Raw genomic sequence first — 22,999 nt, 5'->3', positions numbered from 1 at the left:
ATTACTGCATTAGGTTTAACAAGATGTTTTGTCTCTTATTTTATTCAGTGAAGTTGTTTTTTCTTTTTGCCCATATGCCTGTCTATAATTCTTACTGACATCTGAGACCATTTCCTTTCTTTGCTGTGATTTCATATCCATCCCGTTTCTCTATGTTACTCAGTCTCCCTTGGTTTTTCTGGGTTTTGTCAATCACTTTATCCATAATATTAGCTATTCTATTTTCTTATTTTGCCTGGAGCACGATAAACAATACAACAACATTTTTCATTGTATGTGCTTCAGAATGCAGAGGGAATAGCCATACCTCCCTCGCAGTTATTGGACTAGAGGTGTGATGGAAATATTCAGCTACGAGTTCAGGATTCAATTTGCCTCTCTGTAGCATGTTGTGAATTCCCAAAGGGTAGTATATAATATTTTATTTTTAAAAACCATGGTAATACCACGTCATTTAAGAGGAAAACACTTAAGCTACAGTTTTCGAACTTGATCGCCTGAAGTTAGGCCCTAAAATCCTATTTTGGCATCTTTGTTTTGTCGATGAAAGCTGACTTTTGTCACCAAAACTGTTAGTGTAGACAAGGCCTAAGTAAGTGGCTTAATTTTTCGGAGATGCTAAGTACTAGCAAATCCCATTGTTCCCTCTTAGGCATGTGTGATCTGTGGGTGACAGAAGTGAATATCAGCTTCTCTTTACTCCCATGGGAGCAGCAGCTTTTTCTTGTATTAGTGTTCTCAGATCATCTCCTGTGGGAGGCTGCATCTCTCTTTGCAGGGAAGAAGTTGATCACAATCACTGACCTCATTCCTCTTCCCTTAAAGGAGCCACCACTGGGTCCCTCTCACTGGGGATTATAGGTGCCTTTGATAGTAATAGTTGTACTTAACAATTCTGTGTGGTGCATTCAAAGGACTATATGAACACTAATTGATCCTTATGATGCCATTGTGAGGTTAGATGAGTAGTATTATCCCCAGGTTGCAGATGGGGAACTGAGGCAAGAAAGTTGTGATTTGACCAGGAAAACATGGCAAGTCAGCGACAGATGGGATTAGAACAAGAGCTCCTGGGGTCCACCTCTCTATTAAGTCCATTTAAGTATAGTGGCACTCAAAGGTGAGGTTGCAAGTTGCCTGATTATCCATGTGCTTGAGAGTTATTCATTACCAGGATGGCTCAGTGGGGAGGTAGATGGTGATTTGAAATGGCTTTGCTTGGCCAGAGGAAGATCTTGGTGATGAGGCATCTTTTAGAAAAGGCAAACTGAAATTCCCATTGACTCTATTGGGGGGGCTTCTCCAGGCATATCTTCTGGGGACATTATAGATTAATAAACACAAAATACAAAGCATAATTAATAAGTTCAGTTCCTTTTTGTCCCAAACCAAGGTTAGTTTTTTGTTCCATTGGAGCTTTTAAATAAAAAGTGTTTGGCATTCCAACAGAAGCACTGGTTTCCCCCCATCATTGTTAAATTTAGCTTCTTTGTTATTTGTCCCATTTCCATGCCCCCCCCCCCAGCAAAAACCTAGAATAACTAAAGTACAGGAATGCCCATTTGGATCAAGGATCCAGCTGATTTCATTTTAACAAAGGAAAGTAAAATTAGTATGTGCTTGTTATCATTTCAGTGAATTGAGATATCGATTTCGATTAATCTTAGTTTCATTGACTCTCTATTTCTTCTCTGTCTTCAAGTTTGTCCATTTTTAATTCTTTTGTGGGGAGAGCTAGAATTTTAGTTCTGCCGCTGGTAGGTACAGCCGGATTCATGGCACAAAGAATACTAATGAATTATAAAATGTACTCATAAAGAAGGCTCATGCTGCATACATGGAGCGCAAGTTGTTCTAAAGTGACAGAGTATACAAATACCTCCTTCCTCAGCTTTCAGTAGATAAACAACTGGAATGGAAGTAATTAAACTGTAATTTCTACAAAACTCAATTCTGAGAGGCTTGTCTGCAATTAAGAAAAATGTTTCAAAAGATGAATAGTAAATCGGTAACTTGTAATAAATGACTGAACCTTTACTTAATCTGTAGGCAGAAGGCAGCTGATTATAGAGCATCAATCCATCAAAGGGAAGGTTGAAATGTGAAACATTCTGTTTTCATCTAGCTTCTAATTTGAAACAATACATAGCTATATTTTATAAGAATTTACAGATGTATTTTTGTTGCATTTTTGTTTTAAACTGAAGGACTTGGTTTAAAAATTATTGCATTGAAACATCTGTGAAATGAAAATCTTATTTGTTACTTTTTATGTGGTTTTTGTGATATTTCTCTGTTCTTTTACTTACTCCCTGAGATCTCCAGTTTGGCATTATAAAATGGTTTCAGCTGCCGTTTTTGTTTGTGTTTTATAAGATTTTCCCGCTGGCCCTGTAAATGTAAATGTCTACTGTGGGGGAGTCATTAAGGCCGTGACACAGATTGAATACTACACAGCAGTAGAGGAGATTGAATGCATATTTAAAAAAGTGGCTGATCCAATAGCTTTTGCTTGTCAGGTAAGTTACCATCTCCATTAAGTTAATAAAAAAGCATAAAAGTGCCAGTATAAGATAAGAGAAGGTATACTGTGCTATAAAGGCTATTTTGATAGAATAATAACGAGCTATGATCAACAAGAGTGGAAAGAAGCCAGTCTTTGAGATGTCTAGTTGTAAACAAATCAGAAAAGTAAAAACAAATTATCTCCATTGAGCTATTATTAGTTGTGTTGTTATTTGTTATTTATTGTTTACACAATGACATAAATTTGAATGATTCTCTACAGTCATAGACTAATGTCTCTGCCTCATAGATGAAAATAATAATAATTAATTTCTATCAATCGCAAAAAAAGAAACTGCTGAGTCTATTCTGAAACCAAGGTAAAATGTCTTTAAATCACACAAGTGTTTGGGGGTTGGGGAGGGAGAGATTTGGATCACAGTATATCCATTCAGCAGTAAATCCCTTCTTTTGGGTTGGTACTGAAAACTGAAAGCATTCTATGTATGGAAAACTTTAGCTTACTATGCATATATAGACTGTACACAGCTATTCAGTTATAACTCATGAGGTATGCTGGTTACCATGCAGATATTTGCATGTGTTTAGAAGAATTCAGGCTTTGAAGCTGGACTTCATACTCAGCACTGCAGACTGCAGTATAAAGCCTCTGCAGCACGAAGTATCCTTTACCAGCAACATGTAAAAAACAGCAGGAAAAGAAAGCAGTCTTTAGAATGGACAGAGTATCACTTGTCCAATGATTGGTAGTTTGAGCATATTTGACACGTTTATATTGTAATGACAAAGAAAGAACAACAACAAAAAAGTCTTTGTGTAACATAGACAAGTCTCATTTTCCTGTGACAGATATACCTTATCTACCACCTAAGGCATTACACTCATAACAAAAGGATTAATAAAAAATGATATATTTCATTATTAGTATTCTGTTTAAACACAGTGATAAATTCCTTCCAAATACAATTCACTTTTGTTCCTGGAAAATAAAATAAAATAAAATAAAGTGTAGCTTATCCTGCCAGTGCACCTCCTGAAGTCTTTACAATATCTGATCATTCTTAAATCTCTAGATTAAAGGCCATCTAAAATGACTTTGATCTGGGTTTAACAAAATTTTCTGTTGAAAGGTTATTGTGTGAGACTGAATTTAAAAAAAAAAATAGTGAGATAGCAATACTATGTCTGTCTTAAATGTTTGTAGGTTATTAGATTCTTTTGTTCATTAGGTTGGCCCCTCATCTCAACAATGTGACTAAAATTCAGTAAGTAGGACATATACAATTTTAAATAATCAAGTACAAATTGCAGAATTTTTCCATGCAGAACAGAATGTGCATTAGGAAATATAGTACTAGTGTTTTGAATGCCAGGCATATTTTAATGATCTCCTAACCTTTACTCACCTGAATAATAAATAGGGGTATAAATTTGGAGCTACTGTAGGTCTGGCTATTTAGTTTTATTTGCTCTGGGTTAGTATAGGAAACATAAGTCACTGCCAAGAGACTTTCTCATTATCGATTAAACGGTCCTATCCACACAGCATGATGGCTGTTCTGTGGGAAAGAATGGTAATGGGAAATCCATTTTGTGTTGTTATTTTTAATGATGAACACCAAGGCATAGAGCAATGTAACTGCACTAGCTAAGCTATTTCCCTCAATTTTCAAACTCCTTTAACCTCTTATTTTAGCAACAGAACAAAAGCCTTGTTATGCTTAAGATTGAGATGAGCTTTCTGTTTAAAGCTTGACTCTTGAGTTTTGATATGCCTAATGGGAGCGTGGGTCTGTTAGCGGTCCAAATTTGAGGACATTTGAACAAGAGGTCCCTGAGATAAAGCCCCTGGAAAATAAAAACAGCTTTTCTTAAAGTTCAGAGATTCTGACAACCTTTTGAGCTCACACATAAAGGCCAATCTAGGGCTCAGACAATTGGACTAGGATCTCAAATGCTCAAGGTTATCCCAACAGAGTGCATGGCGCCAACCAACCCTTTGTGGGAAATCAGATGAAACCATTATTTGAAAAAGATGTTGCTTCTGCAGTTAGGCTTTCTGAAAGCCACGTATGCTTATTTTCACTCCTAATAGAGTTCACTGAACATGTGCAAACAGAGGTGTGAACAGGATTGTTAGCCAATAAAGTTTCATGCCAGTTGGTTAGCTCAAGGGGAAAAGTAGTGGTTCTTTGAATCTGGCCCACCACCTAGAGTCAGTCTGAGCCCTACCTGGGGCAGAAATCTGGAAAAGGGAGGGAGGCTTATTACTAAAATCTGTTTGTCAGGATTTTTTTAAAAATGATTATTATTTTTTAGAGTGAATGCTCGCTGGCAGGGAAGAGGCATTTGAAGAGGTGGAGGAGTGGGGGAAAATAGGATGAGAGGAGTTTGGGGCTGCAGCAAGGGGAGGGGGATAAATGGGGATGGGAGTTAGTGGAGGTGAGAGGGTTTGGGGGACTTAGGTGATGGAGAGGGTCTCTGGGAAAGAGAGAGATGGGAGTGGCAGGTAAGGAGAGAAGCCTAGGAGCACCCATCAGCCCTGTATTTTCCCTTTCTCTATATGGCAGGATCAGGGCTGGCTTCAAGTTTTTTGCTGCCCCAAGCAAAAAAAAAATCCCGTGTCCACCCCTTCCCCAAATCCCCTGCCCTGCCTCCTCCCCCAGGTATGCCGCATTTCCTGGGAGAAGTGGAGTGGCAGCTCGCTCGGGGGAGGAGGCAGAGGTGAGCTGGGGGGGAGCGGTTCCAATGCCCTCCCCAGGGTTACTTCCTGCAGCCCTCCCTGCGTCCACCCCCGCCGCAGCTCACCTCCACTCTGCCTGCTCAGCAGAGCGTGCTGCCGCCGCTCCGCTTCTCCCCCCACCCTCCCAGGCTTGCCACAAAACAGCAGAACCACACGGCAAGCTGGTGGGGGGGAAGAAGCAGAGCGGCAGTGCGCTCGGGGAGCAGGCAGCAGTGGAGTGGCGGTTACTTTCTGCGGCCTTCCCCATGCCCCCCACCACCGCAGCTCACCTCTACTCAGGGCCGGCTCCCAGCTTTTTGTGCCCGAAACAAAAAAAAAAAAAAAAAAAAAGCGGTATAATGACGCCCTTGGAAAGTGACACCCAACATGCTTGGAGCGCTGGTTGCCTGAAAGCCAGCCCTGGGCAGGATCTGGATTTGAGCTCCTTCTTCTGCCCTCCCACCCCCATGTGGACTTGTAATCCTCCACCACTGTGGTGTCTGAGCCATAGTCCACTGTCCAAATGATGTGACAGGATGTGAGTGAACCACACATATACATAGATAGAGAGAGAGCTAAATAGAAAAGATATGCTTGCAGTTCGCAATGCACCAAGAACAGTGACACTGAATATTGGAATAGAGAGTCTGCGAAGGGGATATTCATCTGACACACATACAGAAATCTCATACTCCTCCTGACCCATGAGAGAGAGAGGGAAAACGGAAACCACTATAGATATGAATAGTCACAGTATCCATCATAGGGCTATTGTTTAGGCTGTCAAGTATCAGAGGGGTAGCCATGTTGTCTTGGATTGGGTAAAAGCCAGCAAGAATCCTATGGCACCTTATAGACTAACAGACGTTTCGGAGCATTGGCTTTCATGGTGAAATACCGCTTCGTCGGATGCATGTAGCTGAAATTTCAGGAGCAGGTATATATATGAAAGCACAAGCAGTTAGAGATAACGAGGTATAGTTCAATCAGGCAGGATGAGGCCATGTTCTAGCTTGAGGTGTGTGAAACCAAGGGAGGAGAAACTGTTTTGTTGTTGGCAGCCATACAAGTCTGCCTGAGCTGAGGTTGTCAAATTTGCGATTGAATCTGAAGCTCAGCGTTTCTCCTTGAGGTCTGAATCTTGATAAGTTTTTTTGCTTGCAAGTATGGCCACCTTAAGATCTGCTATTGTGTGGCCAGGGAGATTGAAGTGTTCTCCTACAGGTTTTTGTATATTGCCATTCTTGTGCGGGTATTGTAGTTTTGAGAATGCTTTTGGTGGAATTTTGTAGGTGTTGGTCTCTGTCTGAGGGTTAGAGCAGATGATATTGTACCTCAGTGACTTGGCTGTAGACAATGGATCGTTTCTTGTGCCCGGATGGAAGCTGGAGGCGTGAAGGTAGGCCATAGCGTCGGTAGGTTTTCCCTTATAGGGTGGTGTTAATGTGACTATCACTTATTTGCACGATGGTGCCTAGGAAGTGGACCTCACATGTAGATTGGTCCAGGCTTGATGGTGGGGTGGAAGCTGTTGAAATCATGGTGGAATTTTTCCAGAGTTTCCTTCCAGTGGGTCCAGATGATGATGTCATCAATGTAAGCATAGGTAGAGAAGGGGCGTGACCGTGGATCGTGACGAGAGCTGATGAAGCGTTGTTCCAGGTCGGCCATAAAAATATGCATATTGTGGTGCCATGTGGGTGCCCCATAGCAGGTGCACTGATCTGGAGATATATCATTATCATCAAATTTGAAATAGTTGTGTTGAGTTTCGATAAAGGCACAGAGCTCAGCAACCAGTTGTGCTGTGGATCATCAGGGATACTGTTCCTGACAGCTTGTATTCCATCTCTGTGTGGGCATGTTTGTAGTAAAGAGCCTCTACATCCATGGTGGCTAGGATGGTGTTTTCTGGAGATCACCAATGGCATTGTAGTTTCTCAGGAAATCAGTGGTGTCACGGAGATAGCTGGAGTGCTGGTGGCATAGGGTCTGATAGCAGAGATCCACATATCCAGACAGTCCTTCAGTGAGGAAAGTGCCAATGCCCGAGATGATGGGGCATCAGGATTTCCTGGTTTGTGGATCTTGGGTAAGTAGATAGAATAACCCTGGTCGGGGCTCTAAGGGTATGTGATTTGTTCCGGGTGTTAGTGTAGGGGTGTCCTGAGTAGATGCTGCAGTTTCTTAGCTGTTATTCTCTCAGTGGGCTCTGACCTGGAGGGAAGTGGCCTACCTGTCTTCCACACACCCCTTCCTGTCTATAGCCAAGCACTGAGCGTTTACAACCGCATCTGCTCTAAAACCCTCAGGCAGAGACCGGACCACCTACAAAATCATCCACCAAGCATTCTCGAAACTACTAATACCCGCCCGAGGAAATAAGGAAAGAGATAGCAACAGAGTCAGACATGTACCCAGAGAGCTCCTACTGCAAGGGACAACCCAAAAAAGAACCAACAGGACTCCACTGGCCATCACATACAGTCCCCAGCTAAAACCCCTCAACGCATTCATTCAGGAATCTAAACCCATCCTGGACAATGATCTCACCACTTTCACAGGCCTTGGGTGGCAGGCCAGTCCTTCAGCCCACAGACAAACCTGCCAACCTGAAATATTTTCTCACCACTAACTGCACACCGGCACCATAGTAACTCTAGCCTCAGGAACCAATCCATATGCAACAAACCTCGAACCGTTGATTGCCAACTCTGCCACATATCTACACCAGCGACACATCACAGGACCTAACCAGATCAGCCACACCCATCACCGGTTCATTCACCCTGCACGTCCACCAATGTAATATACGCCATTCATATGCCAGCAATGCCCCTCTGCTATGTACACTCGGCCAAACTGGACAGTCTCTACAGAAAAGGATAAATGGACACAAATCAGATATTAGGAATGGCATATATACAAAAACCTGTAGGAGAAACACTTCCAATCCTCCCTGGGCCACACAATAGCAGATCTTAAGGTGGCCATCCTGCAGCAAAAAAACTTCAGGACCAGACTTCAAAAGGAAACTTGCTGACGTTTCAGTTTCATCTGCAAATTTTCGGACCCATCAGCTCAGGAATTAAACAAAGACTGTGAATGGCTTGCCAACAACAAAACCAGTACTTCTCCTTCCGTTTGGTTTTTCACACCTCAACTGCGTAGATAGGGGCCTCATCCTCCCCTTGAATTGAACTAACCTCCGTTATCTCTAGCTTGCTTGTTGCTTGCATATATATACCTGCTCCTGAAAATTTCCACTACATGCATCCGACGAAGTGGGTATTCACCCACGAAAGCTCATGCTCCAAAACGTCTGTTAGTCTATAAGGTGCCACAGGATTCTTTGCTGTTTTAGGCTGTATTCATCCACATTGAGTAGCCTTTCATCTGAGAACATCGCATTGAGATGAATGGGCTACTGCACACCTCTTTGAGCATGCAACTTTTAAGAAATCTGGGCAGAAATCTGAGAATGAACTGTAAGCATTTGGGGAAAATCTGCCTTTGACAAGGTTTTTTTTTAGTTAACCCCTCCCCCAAAAGAAACCGTCATCTGAGTACAACAGAATATTCAGAAGGTGCGGAAACTATTTTTGAAAAGAAGATAAATTGCACATGTGAATTCTCATTGGAGGGGAGGAGTGAAGAGGGGTTTGCATCTGCAGCGAGGGGTGGGTGTATATGGGGCCCTAAATAGAAATCGGTATTAGGGGAGAGAAGAGGAGTTGGGAGGCTCAGGTGAGGGAGAGGAGAATATGAGGGGTAGCAGAGGAAATTGGGGGGTTATGACTGGTGGGGAGACTACTGCCAGTTCTGAATTCTCCCGTCTGCAGGTGTCTGAGCCCCTCTCCCTGCCTATTATGCATTATGAGATGTGGGACATACAGCTTCTCTTGGGGTGTCTAAGCCCCTCCATGTGAGCTGCGATCTGAAGTGGGGGGACTGAAATTTAAGTATCTGAAATCCAGAAAATGAATAGGTAAGATACACATCACCCCACTGGGGATTGGTCCTGAGATCTGGCCAGTGTGTGGGGGAGGGGCAGACTGGATGGACCTGGGGCATGGCTAGGGAAGCAAGTGAAGCAGTGACAGGATTCCCAGCTAAGGATGGGTAGCAGGAGTGAGGAACCCAGCCCCGTGTGCATCTGAGATCATGTAACCAAGGTAGCCTGTGGCTTTGAAGTAAATTGCTACCTGTGATATGTACACACAATAGGGTTGCCAACTCTCCTGGATTGGTGGGAGTCTACCAGAATTGGCACTGATCTCCCAATGAGTACTGTAAGCAATCTGAGAGATTTTAATAGGCTGCTAAAAGTTGGTCAGTGGCACAGCAGGGCTAAGGCAGGGTCCCTGACTGCCCTGGCTCCGCACGGCTCCTGGAAGTGGCTGGCATGTCTGTTTCCTAGGCATAGGGTGAGCCAGGGGGTCTCCATGCGCTGCCTCCACCCCAAGCGCTGTCTCCGCAGCTCTCATGGGCCAGGAACTATGGCCAGTGGGAGCTGCGGGAGTGGTGTCTGCAGGCATAGGCAGTGCACAGAGCCAGCCCCCTATCCCTTCCACCTAGGAGCCGGACATGCCAGCCGCTCCTGGGAACCGCATGGAGCATGGGCAAGCAGGGAGCCTGCCTTAGTTCCGCTGCACCACTGACAGGGAGCCGCCTGATGTAAGTGCCGCCCAGTCAGAACTTGCACCCTAAACCCCTCCCGCTCCCCAACCCTCTACCCCAGCCCTGAGCCTCTTCCCATACCCAAACTCCCTCCCAGAGCCTGTACCCCCCCGCACTGCGAACCCCTCAGCCCCAGCCTTGAGTCCCCTCCTTCACCTTAAATCCCTCATCCCTGGCCCCACCCCAGAGCCTGCACCCCCAGCCAGAGCCCTCACTCCCCCCATATCCCAACCCTCTGCCCCAGCCCAGTGAAAGTGAGAGAGGGTGGGGGAGAATGAACGATGGAGGGAGGGGGATGGAGTGAGTGGGAATGAGGCCTCGGAGAAGGGGCGGGGCAGGGGCAAGGTTGTTCGGTTTTGTGCAATTAGAAAGTTGGCAACCCTAACACACAGCCGCATAGGGAGGAGACAGCAAGGAGAAACTTTTTTTACATGTTAATGATTTCTGCAGTGACAACTAATGACTCAATGTGATGGGAAGGGGAGAGGGAACTGGAAATGTTGGCAGGGGAGCTATATGTTGCAGGAAGTGGTGTGGCAGAGGATGGACAAAAAAGACACACCAAGATTCTCTCACACCCTTAAAGTTATTGTAACAACCATGTAATAAAATTGACAAGGTTTTGAGACATAGACCAGAGATTTCTCTCACTGGTTCTCTTAGCAACTACACATTGTAAGCATTTCAAAACCTGACCGTTATTCCCATTTCACTGGAACAAAATGTCCATGAGGGGGCAGGAGCACTGGGAAATCCCATAGCAACCATGTGACTTAATGGAAAGACTACTGGACTGAAACTATTTGTAGTTCTGCCACAGGCCTGCTGGGTGACTTTGGGCAAGTTATATCACCTTTCTGTGCCTCAGTTTCCCATCTGTAAAATGGGGATAATCTATAATGCTGAAAAGCACCATATAAGACTAGTTTTTTTTTATCATATGAACTGTAAACCTAGATGAGAATTACAGTTGCCTAAATGGCCACTACTTCCTGTCAACAAACATTTCTCTTTCTATTTAAAAAAACCCTAGGAAATTGAATGGCAAAATCTTTAACACAGAGTTAAGGTTGCCGAGTGATAGCTCAGGCCCTTCCAGAATGTTGACTTAACAGAACTGAAACTTCCGAAAACCAGGAAAAACAGAGTAAAGATAAATATCCATCCAACCTTAGCCCTCTTTGTGCCATACCCTGCAATGCCCATAACACTCTGCCTTTTCACTGTGATGGACAGGCACTGTTTGCACTTGCCATGTGTTCAAACACTGAGCCCATCCCCCTAACAGAATTCTACGCTTGTAAAATTCAGCAAAAACTTCATACAGTACCCTTCTGCAACCCATTCACACTTACATATAGGATGCCACCTAAACCCATGCTTTACCCTCCCCATCATTAAATTCACAGATTGCTTTCATATTTATATTTCACCTCACCACTGATAGTACCAATGGCAAGAAGAGCCCATTCCCTGCTGCTGCTGATACAGTCTAAACAATTCTATGTTGAAATGATGAAGACTGGAACCTCAAGGTACATATGCATCTCTTTCCTTTGATAACACACTTGGGAGTACTCAGAGGCAGATCTCCTCATAGCACAATCACAGCTCTTCCAAGCTGTTCAAACTTATTCCTCCCCCAATTCAATACAGCTAAACCTAACCCAATGAATGCTGCTGGAATGTGTGAATAACGTAGCTGAAGTCGAAATATCTAAGTCGAATTACTCACCGTCCTCATGGCGCGGGATCGATGTCCGCGGCTCCCCATGTTGACTCTGCAACTCCGTTCAGGTTGGTGAGTTCCGGAATCGATATAAGCACGTTCGGAGATCGATATATCGCACCTAGATGAGACGCGATATATTGATCCCCAAGCAATCGATTGCTACCTGCCGATACGGCGGGTAGTGAAGACATAGCCTCTGTTAATGGAACATCATCTAAATGAGCCTTAAAAAGAGATTCACATAAGGAAAACCAAAACACAGTTTAGGAAGATCATTAGAATTCCCATCAAGTAGAAGGAATAGCAGTAACTTCTATTTAACCAGTATAATTAAAACCTTTGAGACTAGCATTTTATCTACAAAAGTATCCTGGGGCAACAGCAGTTTATGTAGAGTAACAATCAGACACAACATAAAACAAAATTAAAGTCAAATACAAAAGCTTACAGCAATTATTGATCAAAGAAACAGCATTCTGTGATTTTAAAGAAAAGTTCAAGTTTCTTGCAATCTGAGATGCTTATTAAAATCTCTTAATGAATGCAAATTAGTCCAATAAGACATACCAAGAATGCCATGTGTGATGGGGCAAGGCCAGATGGCTACAATAAAGTAATGAGGAACATGTTTGGATAATATATTTTTAAGAGATTATATCCTCTGTTGTTGACCTTTCAAATTATTTGTACATGGTATGCATTAATGTCCACTAAAAAAAACAGGATTAGAGTGCTCAGTTCATTATTATTATTATTATTATTATTATTTTTACTGTTGGCCAGTTCAGGACGTAGTCGCCAGAGATGACAGGTTTTAGTAATACTGTACCTCTAAACCCAGTTGATTCCCTTCTTTAGACTGGGGTCAACAGCCAAAATTAGATTAAAAATTAGGTATGATCAAAAAAATTTTAACAAAACATTTTAAATCTTAAAATGATCATTTTTAAAAATAAAATGTTTTGTGTGGAAATGTGCCTTTTTCCATTTGTTTCTGAAATTTTTATCAAAACATCAAAATGTTTGCCACAGAAGTTGTGGAAAATCATGGATTCTGTGACTTTCCGCGACCTCCATGACTTCTGCAGGGGCCAGCTGGCTCGGGGACCAGCTGCTTAGGTGCCCCCGGGGACAGCCTCACCAGCTGCTACCTGGTGGCCCTGGGCAGCTGGCTCCGGGGACTGCCTGAGTAATGGCCAGTGTGGCTGGCCCTGGAGACTGGCTGAGCAGTGGTCCCCAGGTGGCTGGTACAGCCGCTGCTGCCAGCCCCCTGTGGGGGTCCCCAGGCTGTCGGAGCAGCGGCTTCCGCAACAAGCCCTCAGCAGCAGTGCCTGGGTGGCCAATTCAGCTGCTTCCCCTGGCAGCAGCTCCTGGCAGCTGGTGCCATGGCTGGTCCATACCCCGCCACCCCCAGAACATCAGCCGCACCAAGGTGTGCCTCTCTGCCGGCTTGCCCCCCAGCAGCGGCTCCTCCAGGTGCCCCCTCAGCAGTGACCCCCTTAAGGTTTAGTCAAAGGTATTTATAGTATAAGTCATGGACAGGTCAGAGGCCCTGAATTTTTGTTTATTGCCCATGACCTGTCCTTTTTACTGGAGTGCTGAAAGGACTTGGTATCGAGATATATGGGAGGTGGGGACTGCCAATGGTTTAATTATAAAAGTGGGAACAACAAATGCATATAAAACTACATCAAAAAAGCTCTCCTAGGAACATATCTTGTTATACTGACTCCTTATGTCGAGACATGATCATATGGCTGTTATGCTTCATAATTAGAGTTTTGTTCCTATTTCATTATATACTTTTCTTTAATTTATGATTTCAACATTGTGTTATACAGCTTATTGATTTTTCCTATGAGATTTTCTACTAATACAAATATTGATCTACTTATTTAGGTATTTTATTTTCAGAATAAAGATGGAAACCAGTTGCAGGTGCTTAATATTAAAATTGTAATGCTCCTGTTAATTAGAGTGACTCTGAATATCTAGAGAAGTTTAGGGAATCTTCATATCAAACTCTTTTTGAATAATTTTTTCAGACATTTGGTATATCAAAAGATGTTTTTATCATACACATTAAACATGATTCCAGTTACAGTATATAAAGTTTGGGGGAGGGAAGAAGAGAATTAAATCCAGCCTTCTCTATAAAAAGTTATGTGAAATAGATACCACATACATGGTGTTGTCTATATGATGAATCGCAGAGTCTCACATGCAGTCTGCCTATGAATTCATTTCCTTTGGGACTAATTTTATTATTTGGCCTATATAAACAACTTCAACAGCTACCATTTAAAAATGTTTCCTTCTCTTCCTCCAAATGTGGAATCTCTGCTCAAAATTATGATAGCCCAGAATGGACAATGGGTAAAATTTTCACAAGTGCATAAGTGATTTAGGAACCTTAATCCTATTTTCAAAAGTGACTCAGTCACTGAAGAGCCTAAGTCTCATTGAAAGTCAATGATACATATCAGGAGGTAGCCATGTATCATTTATCCACAAAAACAACGAGTCCGGTGGCACCTTAAAGACTAATAGATTTATTTGGGCATAAGCTTTTGTGGGTAAAAAAACCTCACTTCTTCAGATGCATGGAGTGAAAGTTACAGATGCAGGCATTATATCATGACATATGAAGAGAGGGGAATACCTCACAAGTGGAGAACCAGTGTTGACAGGGCCAATTAGATCAGGGTGGGTGTAGTCCACTACCAATAATAGATGAAGAGGTGTCAATTCCAGGAGAGGCAAAGCTGCTTTTGTAATGAGCCAGCCACTCCCTATTCAAGCCCAAATTAATGGTGTTAAATTTGCAAATGAATTTTAGTTCTGCTGTCTCTCTTTGAAGTCTGTTTCTGGAGTTTTTTTGTTCAAGAATAGTTACTTTTAAATTGTTATAGAATGTCCAAGGAGATTGAAGTGTTCACCTACTGGCTTTTGTATGTTACTATTCCTGATTTCTAATTTGTTTCCGTTTATTCTTTTATGTAGGGACTGTCCAGTTTGGCCAATGTACATGGCAGAGGGTCATTGCTGGCACATGATGGCATATATAACAGTAGTAGACGTGCAGGTGAATGAGCCCTTGATGGTGTGGCTCATGTGGTTGGGTCCTCTGATGGTGTTGCTAGAGTTGATATGGGGACAGAGTAGGCAACAAGATTTGCTACAGGGATTGATTCCTGGGTGGTTGTTTCTGTGGTGTGGTGTGTAGTTGCTGGTGAGTATTTGCTTCAGTTGGGGGGCTGTCTGTAAGCGAGGACTGGCCTGCCTCCCAAAGTCTGTGAAAGTGAGGGATCATTTTCTAGGATAGGTTTTAGATCTTTGATGATGTGCTGGAGAGGTTTTAGCTGGGGGCTGTATGTGATGACCAATGGTGTTCTGTTATTTTCCTTGTTGGGCCTGTCCTGTAGTAGGTGATTTCTGGGTACCCATCTCGCTCTGTCAATCTGTTTCATCACTTCCCCAGGTGGGTACTGTAGTTTTGAGAGTGCTTGATAAAGATCTTGTAGGTGTTTGTCTCTATCTGAGGGATTGGAGCAAATTTGGTTGTATCTTAGGGCTTGGCTGTAGACAATGGATTGTGTGATGTATACTGGATGGAAGCTGGAGACATGTAGGTAAGTACAGAGGTCAGTAGGTTTCTGGTATAGGGTGGTGTTTGTGACCATCACTTATTTGCACTGCTGTGTCCAGGAAGTGGATCTCTTGTGTGGACTGGTCCAGGCTGAGGTTGATGGTGGGGTGGAAATTGTTAAAATCCAGGTACAAATTAAGGGTCCAAATCTATTAACACTTATTACTGAGCACAGGCTGTGATTCAGGAAAACATGTATACATCCCTATTCCGAGAAATACTTAAGCACGTCCTTAACTTTAAGTATGTGCTTAGCTTCCATTGACTTCAATCAGATGTGAAGTACACACTTAAGTTAAATATATGCTTAAGTGCTTTCCTGAATCAGGACCATAGTGCTATGGGATTTCACATGGTAGTAAGCCCTAAAAACCATATCCTGGGGCATAACTAATTGGTACGCTATACTTGGTAGAGGGCTCTGTGCAGAAGTGTCAGGCCAAGAGCTGCAATAAATCAAACTGGTAGCAGGGATTGGGAGTGAGGTGAGAGACTCCAAATTGAATCTTTGCCACTGAAAGGTGACCTTTACATTTGTTAGGTTGGTCAGTTTGGCTTTGGAAACATATTCTGATAGCAGTGTAGTACTACTGGCCTCATCATACTATTGAAACTAGTCCTACCTTCAGAAGTATTTACAGACCCTAAGCAACTTAAAATAGTGGGTTTGGGCATGATGGAATGAGTTTTTAAAATATCTTTCTAAAAATAAAACAGCTATTAAATGTACAATCCTAGTAAGTTATGTAAAGGGACAAATTCTACACATAAACATGTGGGGCTCAATAGACTTCAATGAAGTGTTGCTGTCTTGCTTTATTTTTTTCCTCTCAGTTGGTTTTGCAGCATATTAATTATCTTTTCTGCTATATTTTGGTTGTGTATTCCAACTTCTGATTCAGAACTGTTAATTGATATCTTATTTTCCATGTACAGGAATGAATTTGTAATAATTCAAAGCAGTAGCTTATAAATTAAAATATATTCTTATTGTTATGTAGTTAAATTCTTTTTATCCAGTATTGTATGTGGGTTTTCCATTCTAAAAAAGAAATCTCTTTACAAGGAACACCGCCCCCCCAAAATGGTGGCACTGCATGGCTGTCATGATAAAGTATGGAGATCGCTCTGTACTAAGTACAGTATTTTGTAGGATCCTTTCGGAGCTGCAAAAAGTTGGCTGCTACTTTAGTTTTGCTTCTTCTGAGGAGGATATCCTTGTGGCTGGTCTGCAGCCAGTGTTTTCAGCTTTTGTTTTCATTTATTAGTGCATATTTTTATGTACAGCAGGGCATGCTCAGAAATGTTCCCTCAGTAAAAGGTTCCTCAACTGCCATGAGTCTGCGAGTTTATCTGTACTACAGGCAGAGGTGTGATTGCAGAACAGGCTGGCATAACTTGCGCTAGCTTTAATTTAGCTGGCATGCTAAAAACAGCAGTGAAGCTGTAGCAGCACAGACTTTGCTTTGGGTTGTACAAGCACCCTGGGGACTTTTGCTACATACTCACATTGCTAGCCTGCATTGAATCCTGTACTGCTACATCTTTACTTTTAGCCATGCTAGCTAGATTAAAGCTAGTGTGGGTATGCCAGCTGGTGCTGCAATCACACCTCCAACTGCAGGGTAGACATATCCTGATAAACTAACAAAGTGATAGCTCAATGTGTAAATGTCACCCTTCAAACTCTTTGTTATGTTAAACATTATATAATATACTGTAAGCCTCTTTGTTTCAAACTTTTCTCTCAAAAATCATTTTAGGATAGTAATAGTAACAAGCCGTTTTCTGGGGTTTGAGTTGATGGAGAGAACATGCAAGGAATGTTTGTGCAGCCCACTCTAGGGCTTGTCACAATTTCTTTGCAGTCAGACTACTCTCCTTGGCACCTCAAAGGTGGCAGGGAGGAAATACAGCTATGGGTCCTGCTGTTCCACCTGCTTTCCTAGCCCACAGAAGTATTAGCTGCATGGTGGAGAGCAGACTGCACAGTTCCCATTATGCACCAGGCTGCCATGAGGCACAGTTGTTTTTCCAGCCCTTTTGAGTGTGGTGCAGTGATTGGGACATTAGCTTGGATCATTGCAACTAACATAACTTGGTTCCTGATATGATTCAGTGCAGTATGAGTATCTTCTGTAGCTAATAAATGAGCCAGTCAAATTGTTTTGCCATAAGACCACTAATATTTTCCACACAGTTACCCCTGATCCTCAGATATGTGTAGCTGCTTTACAGTGTGTCACTTGTGCAAAGTAGACCTAAAAGGCGGCACGCGAGTGATTTTCAGTGGCACTCACACTGCCCAGGTCCTGGCCACTGGTCCAGGGGGCTCTGCATTTTAATTTAATTTTAAAAGAAGCTTCTTAAACATTTAAAAAACCTTATTTACTTTACATACCACAATAGTTTATTTATATATTATAGACTTATAGAAAGAGACCTTCTAAAAATATTAAAATGTATTACTGGCATGCGAAACCTTAAATTAGAGTGAATAAATGAAGACTTGGCACACCACTTCTGAAAGGTTGCCAATCCCTAGTGTAGACCCAGGTAATAATACCATCCTCCTCACTTGGGTCAGCCTAGGTAACATCCTGCCTTGTGATCCCCAACTGCAGTAATACCCTCTTGGGTCGGTTGGCGGCTGGTATAAATTAGAATAACCCCCATATTGCTCTAAATTAGGTCAGGATACTGGTCCAGTGCACTGCTGAGCCAAGAATAGGAGGAACACAAAGGTTTCTTAAAGGCCTTCCTCAGTCCTTCTGAGTTTAGTCACAGCTAAGGCTTGGGGCCAAAATGTCCTCTTTTCCTTATTTTGGTCAAAATATCTTGGTGGTCTTATGTCAGATTACTTCTCCTTTGTGGTCTTTCAAAAATAAGCTAATCTTAATGGGACTGAGTTTATATTTAGTTTGTTTAAATCCTTTGATTCACTGCCACTACAAGGACATGGTTAATAATACATAAGCACTACGTGATGTGAATTTTTCTCTTATCTTTCTTCTAAACAGGCTTTCAAGTTTTCTTCTGTGGAGAAGCTTGACAGTACTCTGACCTTCTTGTTGAAAAGCAAGGAGTCTGCTTATGAATTCAGTGCTTTCCCAAATGAAGTGCACCATCAACAAGCTAGTGAGTACATTCTCATATGCATTTACTTGTACACTACTGTTGTAGCAATTGCCTATTTAAGACAAGTTTTGGATATACATATAGTGGCTATTAGTGAAATGCAGAAGCCTACATTAAGGACACCAATAACCAGGAACATTTTAAAATAGCTTATAAACCACTGTCACATCGTTCGCACATACATTATCTAAAAAATTGTGCATGTTGTTTGTGTTTGACCATGGCTGAGAGTTTAATTTCAAGCTATGGGTACTGTGTATGTCATTGGAAAGACAGGCATTAAGAGATATACACCAATATTGAGGAGACAGAAGAGAGAGAGAGAAACTAGATATATATTTGCACTACTTTTTAATAATCGTTTTCTTACATCCAGGTTTTCATTTAATTTAATTATTGTTGGGATGCAACAGTTTAAAATGCAAAAAAGGTTGAGTGTCTGAAGAGGATAGATGTATTTGAATCTTAAAACTGTATTAAGTATCTATACTCTATTGTAGGAAAATTGGGCTTAATAGTTTCCATTACTTTATTCTGGCAGAAAGATAGTCCATAGAAAAAGCATCCAAACTCACCATAAAACAGAAATATAAACTCTGTGTAACTGGTTCATTGGGATATCAACACAAACTACTAATTAAAGCCCAAAATCAAAGTCTTGGTTGAATTCATTTAGCCATTTTATGTTCCTGACACATTTGAAAGTATATTGCAATAAACTGATGGTCTTTTCTCAGTTTATGTTTCTGAAGTGTCACGTGGGGCATTTGCAGGTTGTCTGTTAGCCCCAGTTTCTTCAGGAGCCTTGCTGCAAAGTTAGAAGCCCAGAAAATACAAGTTTTCCCTTTTCATATAACTGTCAGTTGTGTGGGGTATAAGTTTGAGGCATCAAAATTACCCACAAGAAAGGAATGCACTTTGGAAAACATAATCACAACTATACATAAAAAATGATGAGGTCTAAATTAGCTGTTACCACTCAAGAAAGAGATCTTGGAGTCATTGAGGATAGTTCTCTGAAAACATCCACTCGATGTGCAGCAGCAGTCAAAAAAGCAAAAAGAATGTTGGGAACCATTAAGAAAGGGATAGATAATGAGATAGAAAATATCATATTGCCTCTATTTAAATCCATGGTACACCCACATCTTGAATACTGCGTACAGATGTGATCACCCCATCTCAAAAAAGATATATTGGACTTCAAAAAGGTTCAGAAAAGGATAACAAAAATTATTAGGGGTATGGAACGGCTGCCGTATGAGGAGAGATTAATAAGAGTGGGACTTTTCAGCTTGGAAAAGACGACTAAGGGGGGATATGATAGAGGTCTATAATATCATGACTGGTGTGGAAAAAGTAAATAAGAAAGTGTTATTTACTCTTTCTCATAACACAAGAACTAGGGGGGCCATCAAGTGAAATTAATAGGCAGCAGGTTTAAAACAAACAGAAGCAAGTATTTTTTCAAACAACGCACAGTCAACCTTAATATATTTGAAGACAATTTTCTATTGTTTTTCATGTCCATTGAAGGTAGGACAGGAGTTAATTGGCTTAATCTGCAGCAAGGAAGATTTGGGTTAAAATATTAGGAAAACTTTATAACTATAAAGGTAGTTAAGCTCTGGAAGAGATTTCCAAATGAGGTTATGGAATCCCCATCGCTGGAGGTTTTTAAGAACTGGTTAGATAAATGCCTATCAGGGATGGTCTACATATACTTGGTTGTACCTCTGTGCAGGGGAAGAACTCAGTGACCTCTTGAGGTTCCTTCTAGCCCTGCATTTCTTTGATTTTATGCCAGATCTCAGTCTACTCTATACCATAATTGTTATTTTGCCTCCAAGGAAGAAAGAGAAGCACACATCTAACCTTATTTTGGCATGGAGAGAGTCCAGATAATCTTTAATTGAGCCCTTCTGAGTCTGTTGCAGATCCCCCATCAGAGGAATGACTGAAGGGTATAAATGTGTTGAGGCCTGGGGCATTCAAGTTGAGATCCTCATTTTGGAAAAAGTCAAATTTCTTTAATTTTGGCTTTGTATTTTGCCATTTCTATGTAATTTTATAGTAGCTTCTAGCTGCCACAGGCTTCTCTTAGGCACCCCCTCATGGTCTCAGGGCAGCCCTGTAAGTGGTCCCTCACCTCAGTTTCCTCCTTGGCTCTCATGTAACTTCATGGAATCTTGTCCTCTAGTCCCAAAGTAGTTGCTTAACAAGTATGTAAATGTTCCATAACAAAAGTCCCCAAAACAGTCCAAATCACCCCAGTGCATGTAGTCCTTAAGATCACAGATCCTCTTGGGCATTACCATAATACTTACCCAAGGCTGCGATGTTGGCATGGGTATTTTTAGTGAAAGTCATGGACAGGATGTGGGAAATAAATAATAAATCATGGAAACGTACACAGGGCTGGCATTAGGGGATAGCAAGCAAACATATACACACCAATGAGTTACCATCTAAAACCTAAGAGAGACAGAGTTGTAATGATTGGTCTATTCAAAGTGTCTTTCAGCACAGACCCAGAGGCAGCCCCTGGCAGTCTCTGGTTTCAGTTTAGAGTCTGGCCCTTTAGAGTTCAAACAGCCAAAAAAGATGAAGTTCCTTCTTGTCAGGGATTTTTATTCCTTTCCCCAGAGTTCCAGATGATGGGACTAGTTCACATGCATGTTTTCTCTTCATAGGTGGTGGTGGTGATGAACAATCAACAGTTTTTTATCCTCTGATGTTCCACAATGGTTTATCTGATGTCTATGGGCAATCTTTTGTTGGACAGGAGATAACACCTCTTGTGGTTTCACACCTAATCATGCTTCTCTTCTGACTGGAGAGGGGTGTGGTGGTGGTTTACAGTTGCAGAGAAAATACTTTTACAGTTGCAGAGCAAACACTGAAAATATTACCTTATACTATGGGGTATGGATTATTATAAGCGAGATTATGAAATGCTTGTATTAGAGTCTAAGCACCAAATACATTTTTATAAGACTAATTTGACCAAATCTAAGATACAGGTGACCTGGTCTGGTCTCCAGCTACGAGGTTATCAGTTTTTAGCTAATGCCTGCAGCCTTGGCAAGAACTGGCATTAGGCCTGCCAGTGTTACAGCTTTACAGTTAGGAGTTATAAAATGGTGGTGGGTATTGACTGTGGTAGGCAAGTAAATATACAGCAACAACTCACATATAGCCTTGCACATATTCATTAAAAGTTATTTTTAATCACAAGAAAGCACTGGAGACCAGATTTTCAAAGGTATTTAGGCCCTTAAAGATGTAGATTAGCATCTAGTGCGATTTTTTTAAAGAATCATCCTATTGGGTGTCTATGTGCATTGTTAGGTGTCTAAATATCTTTAAAAAACTGGACCTGGATTACTCCCTATCCTTATACACTCTGTTTCCTACTCATGATCACCAACTACCTAGTTAATACTCTACTAAGATGGGCATCTGCAATAGCTTTATGCTCTGATCACTGCACTGTTGCTTTTAACTTCCTTCATTGGGGAGTGATAATGGAAAGAATAAAGAGAGAGGCTTTCATCTCTAGATTACCAAGTCAGGATTTACATTTTTAGTGACCAAAAATTGTTCCCATCCCTAGATGTCCTAGCCTGAAGTGGACACACAAGTAGTTCTTTCTGGCTCTACAGCTAGTAAGGGTTTTAGAGATATTCCCTATACTTAGCTTCAGTATGACAAATCTGCAAGTTTAAGGATAGTTATTTTCCTTCTAAAGCTTTTGTGTGTTCAAATAATTACAGTACTTTGCTAGCATATACAACATAAAACCTCTTTTGTCCCTCATTTTAATGAGTTAAATACAGTACAGTAGAACAATTCTTTACAGTAGAATATCTCTAATTTGAGCTCATGGGGAACCCATTGCAAATTACTGAATGTTGTGGATCAGCAATTAAGTGAACAATTACTATTTTAAAAAAGTAAGCTAAGAAGCAAAGTACATTTTGTGATGCATTATCCTTATTCACTTATTTTGACAGGTGAAGATTTAGTTTTTTATGGTACTTCACAGTATAGCATATTTTATAACTATAAAAAATTCTCAGCACAAGAGATCTCACTATGGCACTCTGTTAAATCTCAGAGAAGAGAGAGTACAGATTGTGTACATATTAGTGAAGTGCAGATAAGCAAGTGTCTACTGTGCAGCATGTGATATACACATATATTTTAATAAAAATCTAGCTAAAATAGCATATGCAATGCAAGATGAAATCTCTAGATCATTTTAGCCAGCCAGTTGTTCTATATCATCTATATTATGACAACATACCATTAAGTGATTGTTGATAGTCCTGTTCCCTCTTGCTTCAAGAACATTTGATTAGTCCAAAAAATTCTCATCGTAGCATAATTTCTAACAGTCTAAACAGAATCTTTGACTTCAAGAGATTATCTTTATTTAAGGGGGAAAACTCATATTTACTATTCAGATGTGGGTTTTCACCATGCCATTTAACTGAAAGGAAGTACTGGATACTGACTGTAGCCATGTGACATGGCATAAGCTTTTGTA

At 41.4% G+C, this 22,999-nt stretch overlaps 1 protein-coding gene across 2 annotated transcripts in view; it reads left to right on the top strand.

Annotated features, from left to right (window-relative positions):
- BANK1 (B cell scaffold protein with ankyrin repeats 1) overlaps positions 1-22,999 on the top strand; it is a 310,492-nt gene that overhangs the window by 91,652 nt on the left and 195,841 nt on the right. For both annotated transcript variants that reach the window (XM_075066227.1, XM_075066228.1), the window contains exons 6-7: positions 2,377-2,519; positions 18,330-18,447. In XM_075066227.1, coding sequence (XP_074922328.1) covers positions 2,377-2,519; positions 18,330-18,447 — 261 coding nt within the window. The remainder of the gene's footprint in view (positions 1-2,376; positions 2,520-18,329; positions 18,448-22,999) is intronic.

The sequence above is a fragment of the Chelonoidis abingdonii genome, chromosome 5, assembly GCF_003597395.2.
Source record: "Chelonoidis abingdonii isolate Lonesome George chromosome 5, CheloAbing_2.0, whole genome shotgun sequence".
NCBI lineage: Eukaryota > Metazoa > Chordata > Testudines > Testudinidae > Chelonoidis > Chelonoidis abingdonii.
This window is presented reverse-complemented; position numbering and strand designations above follow the sequence as displayed.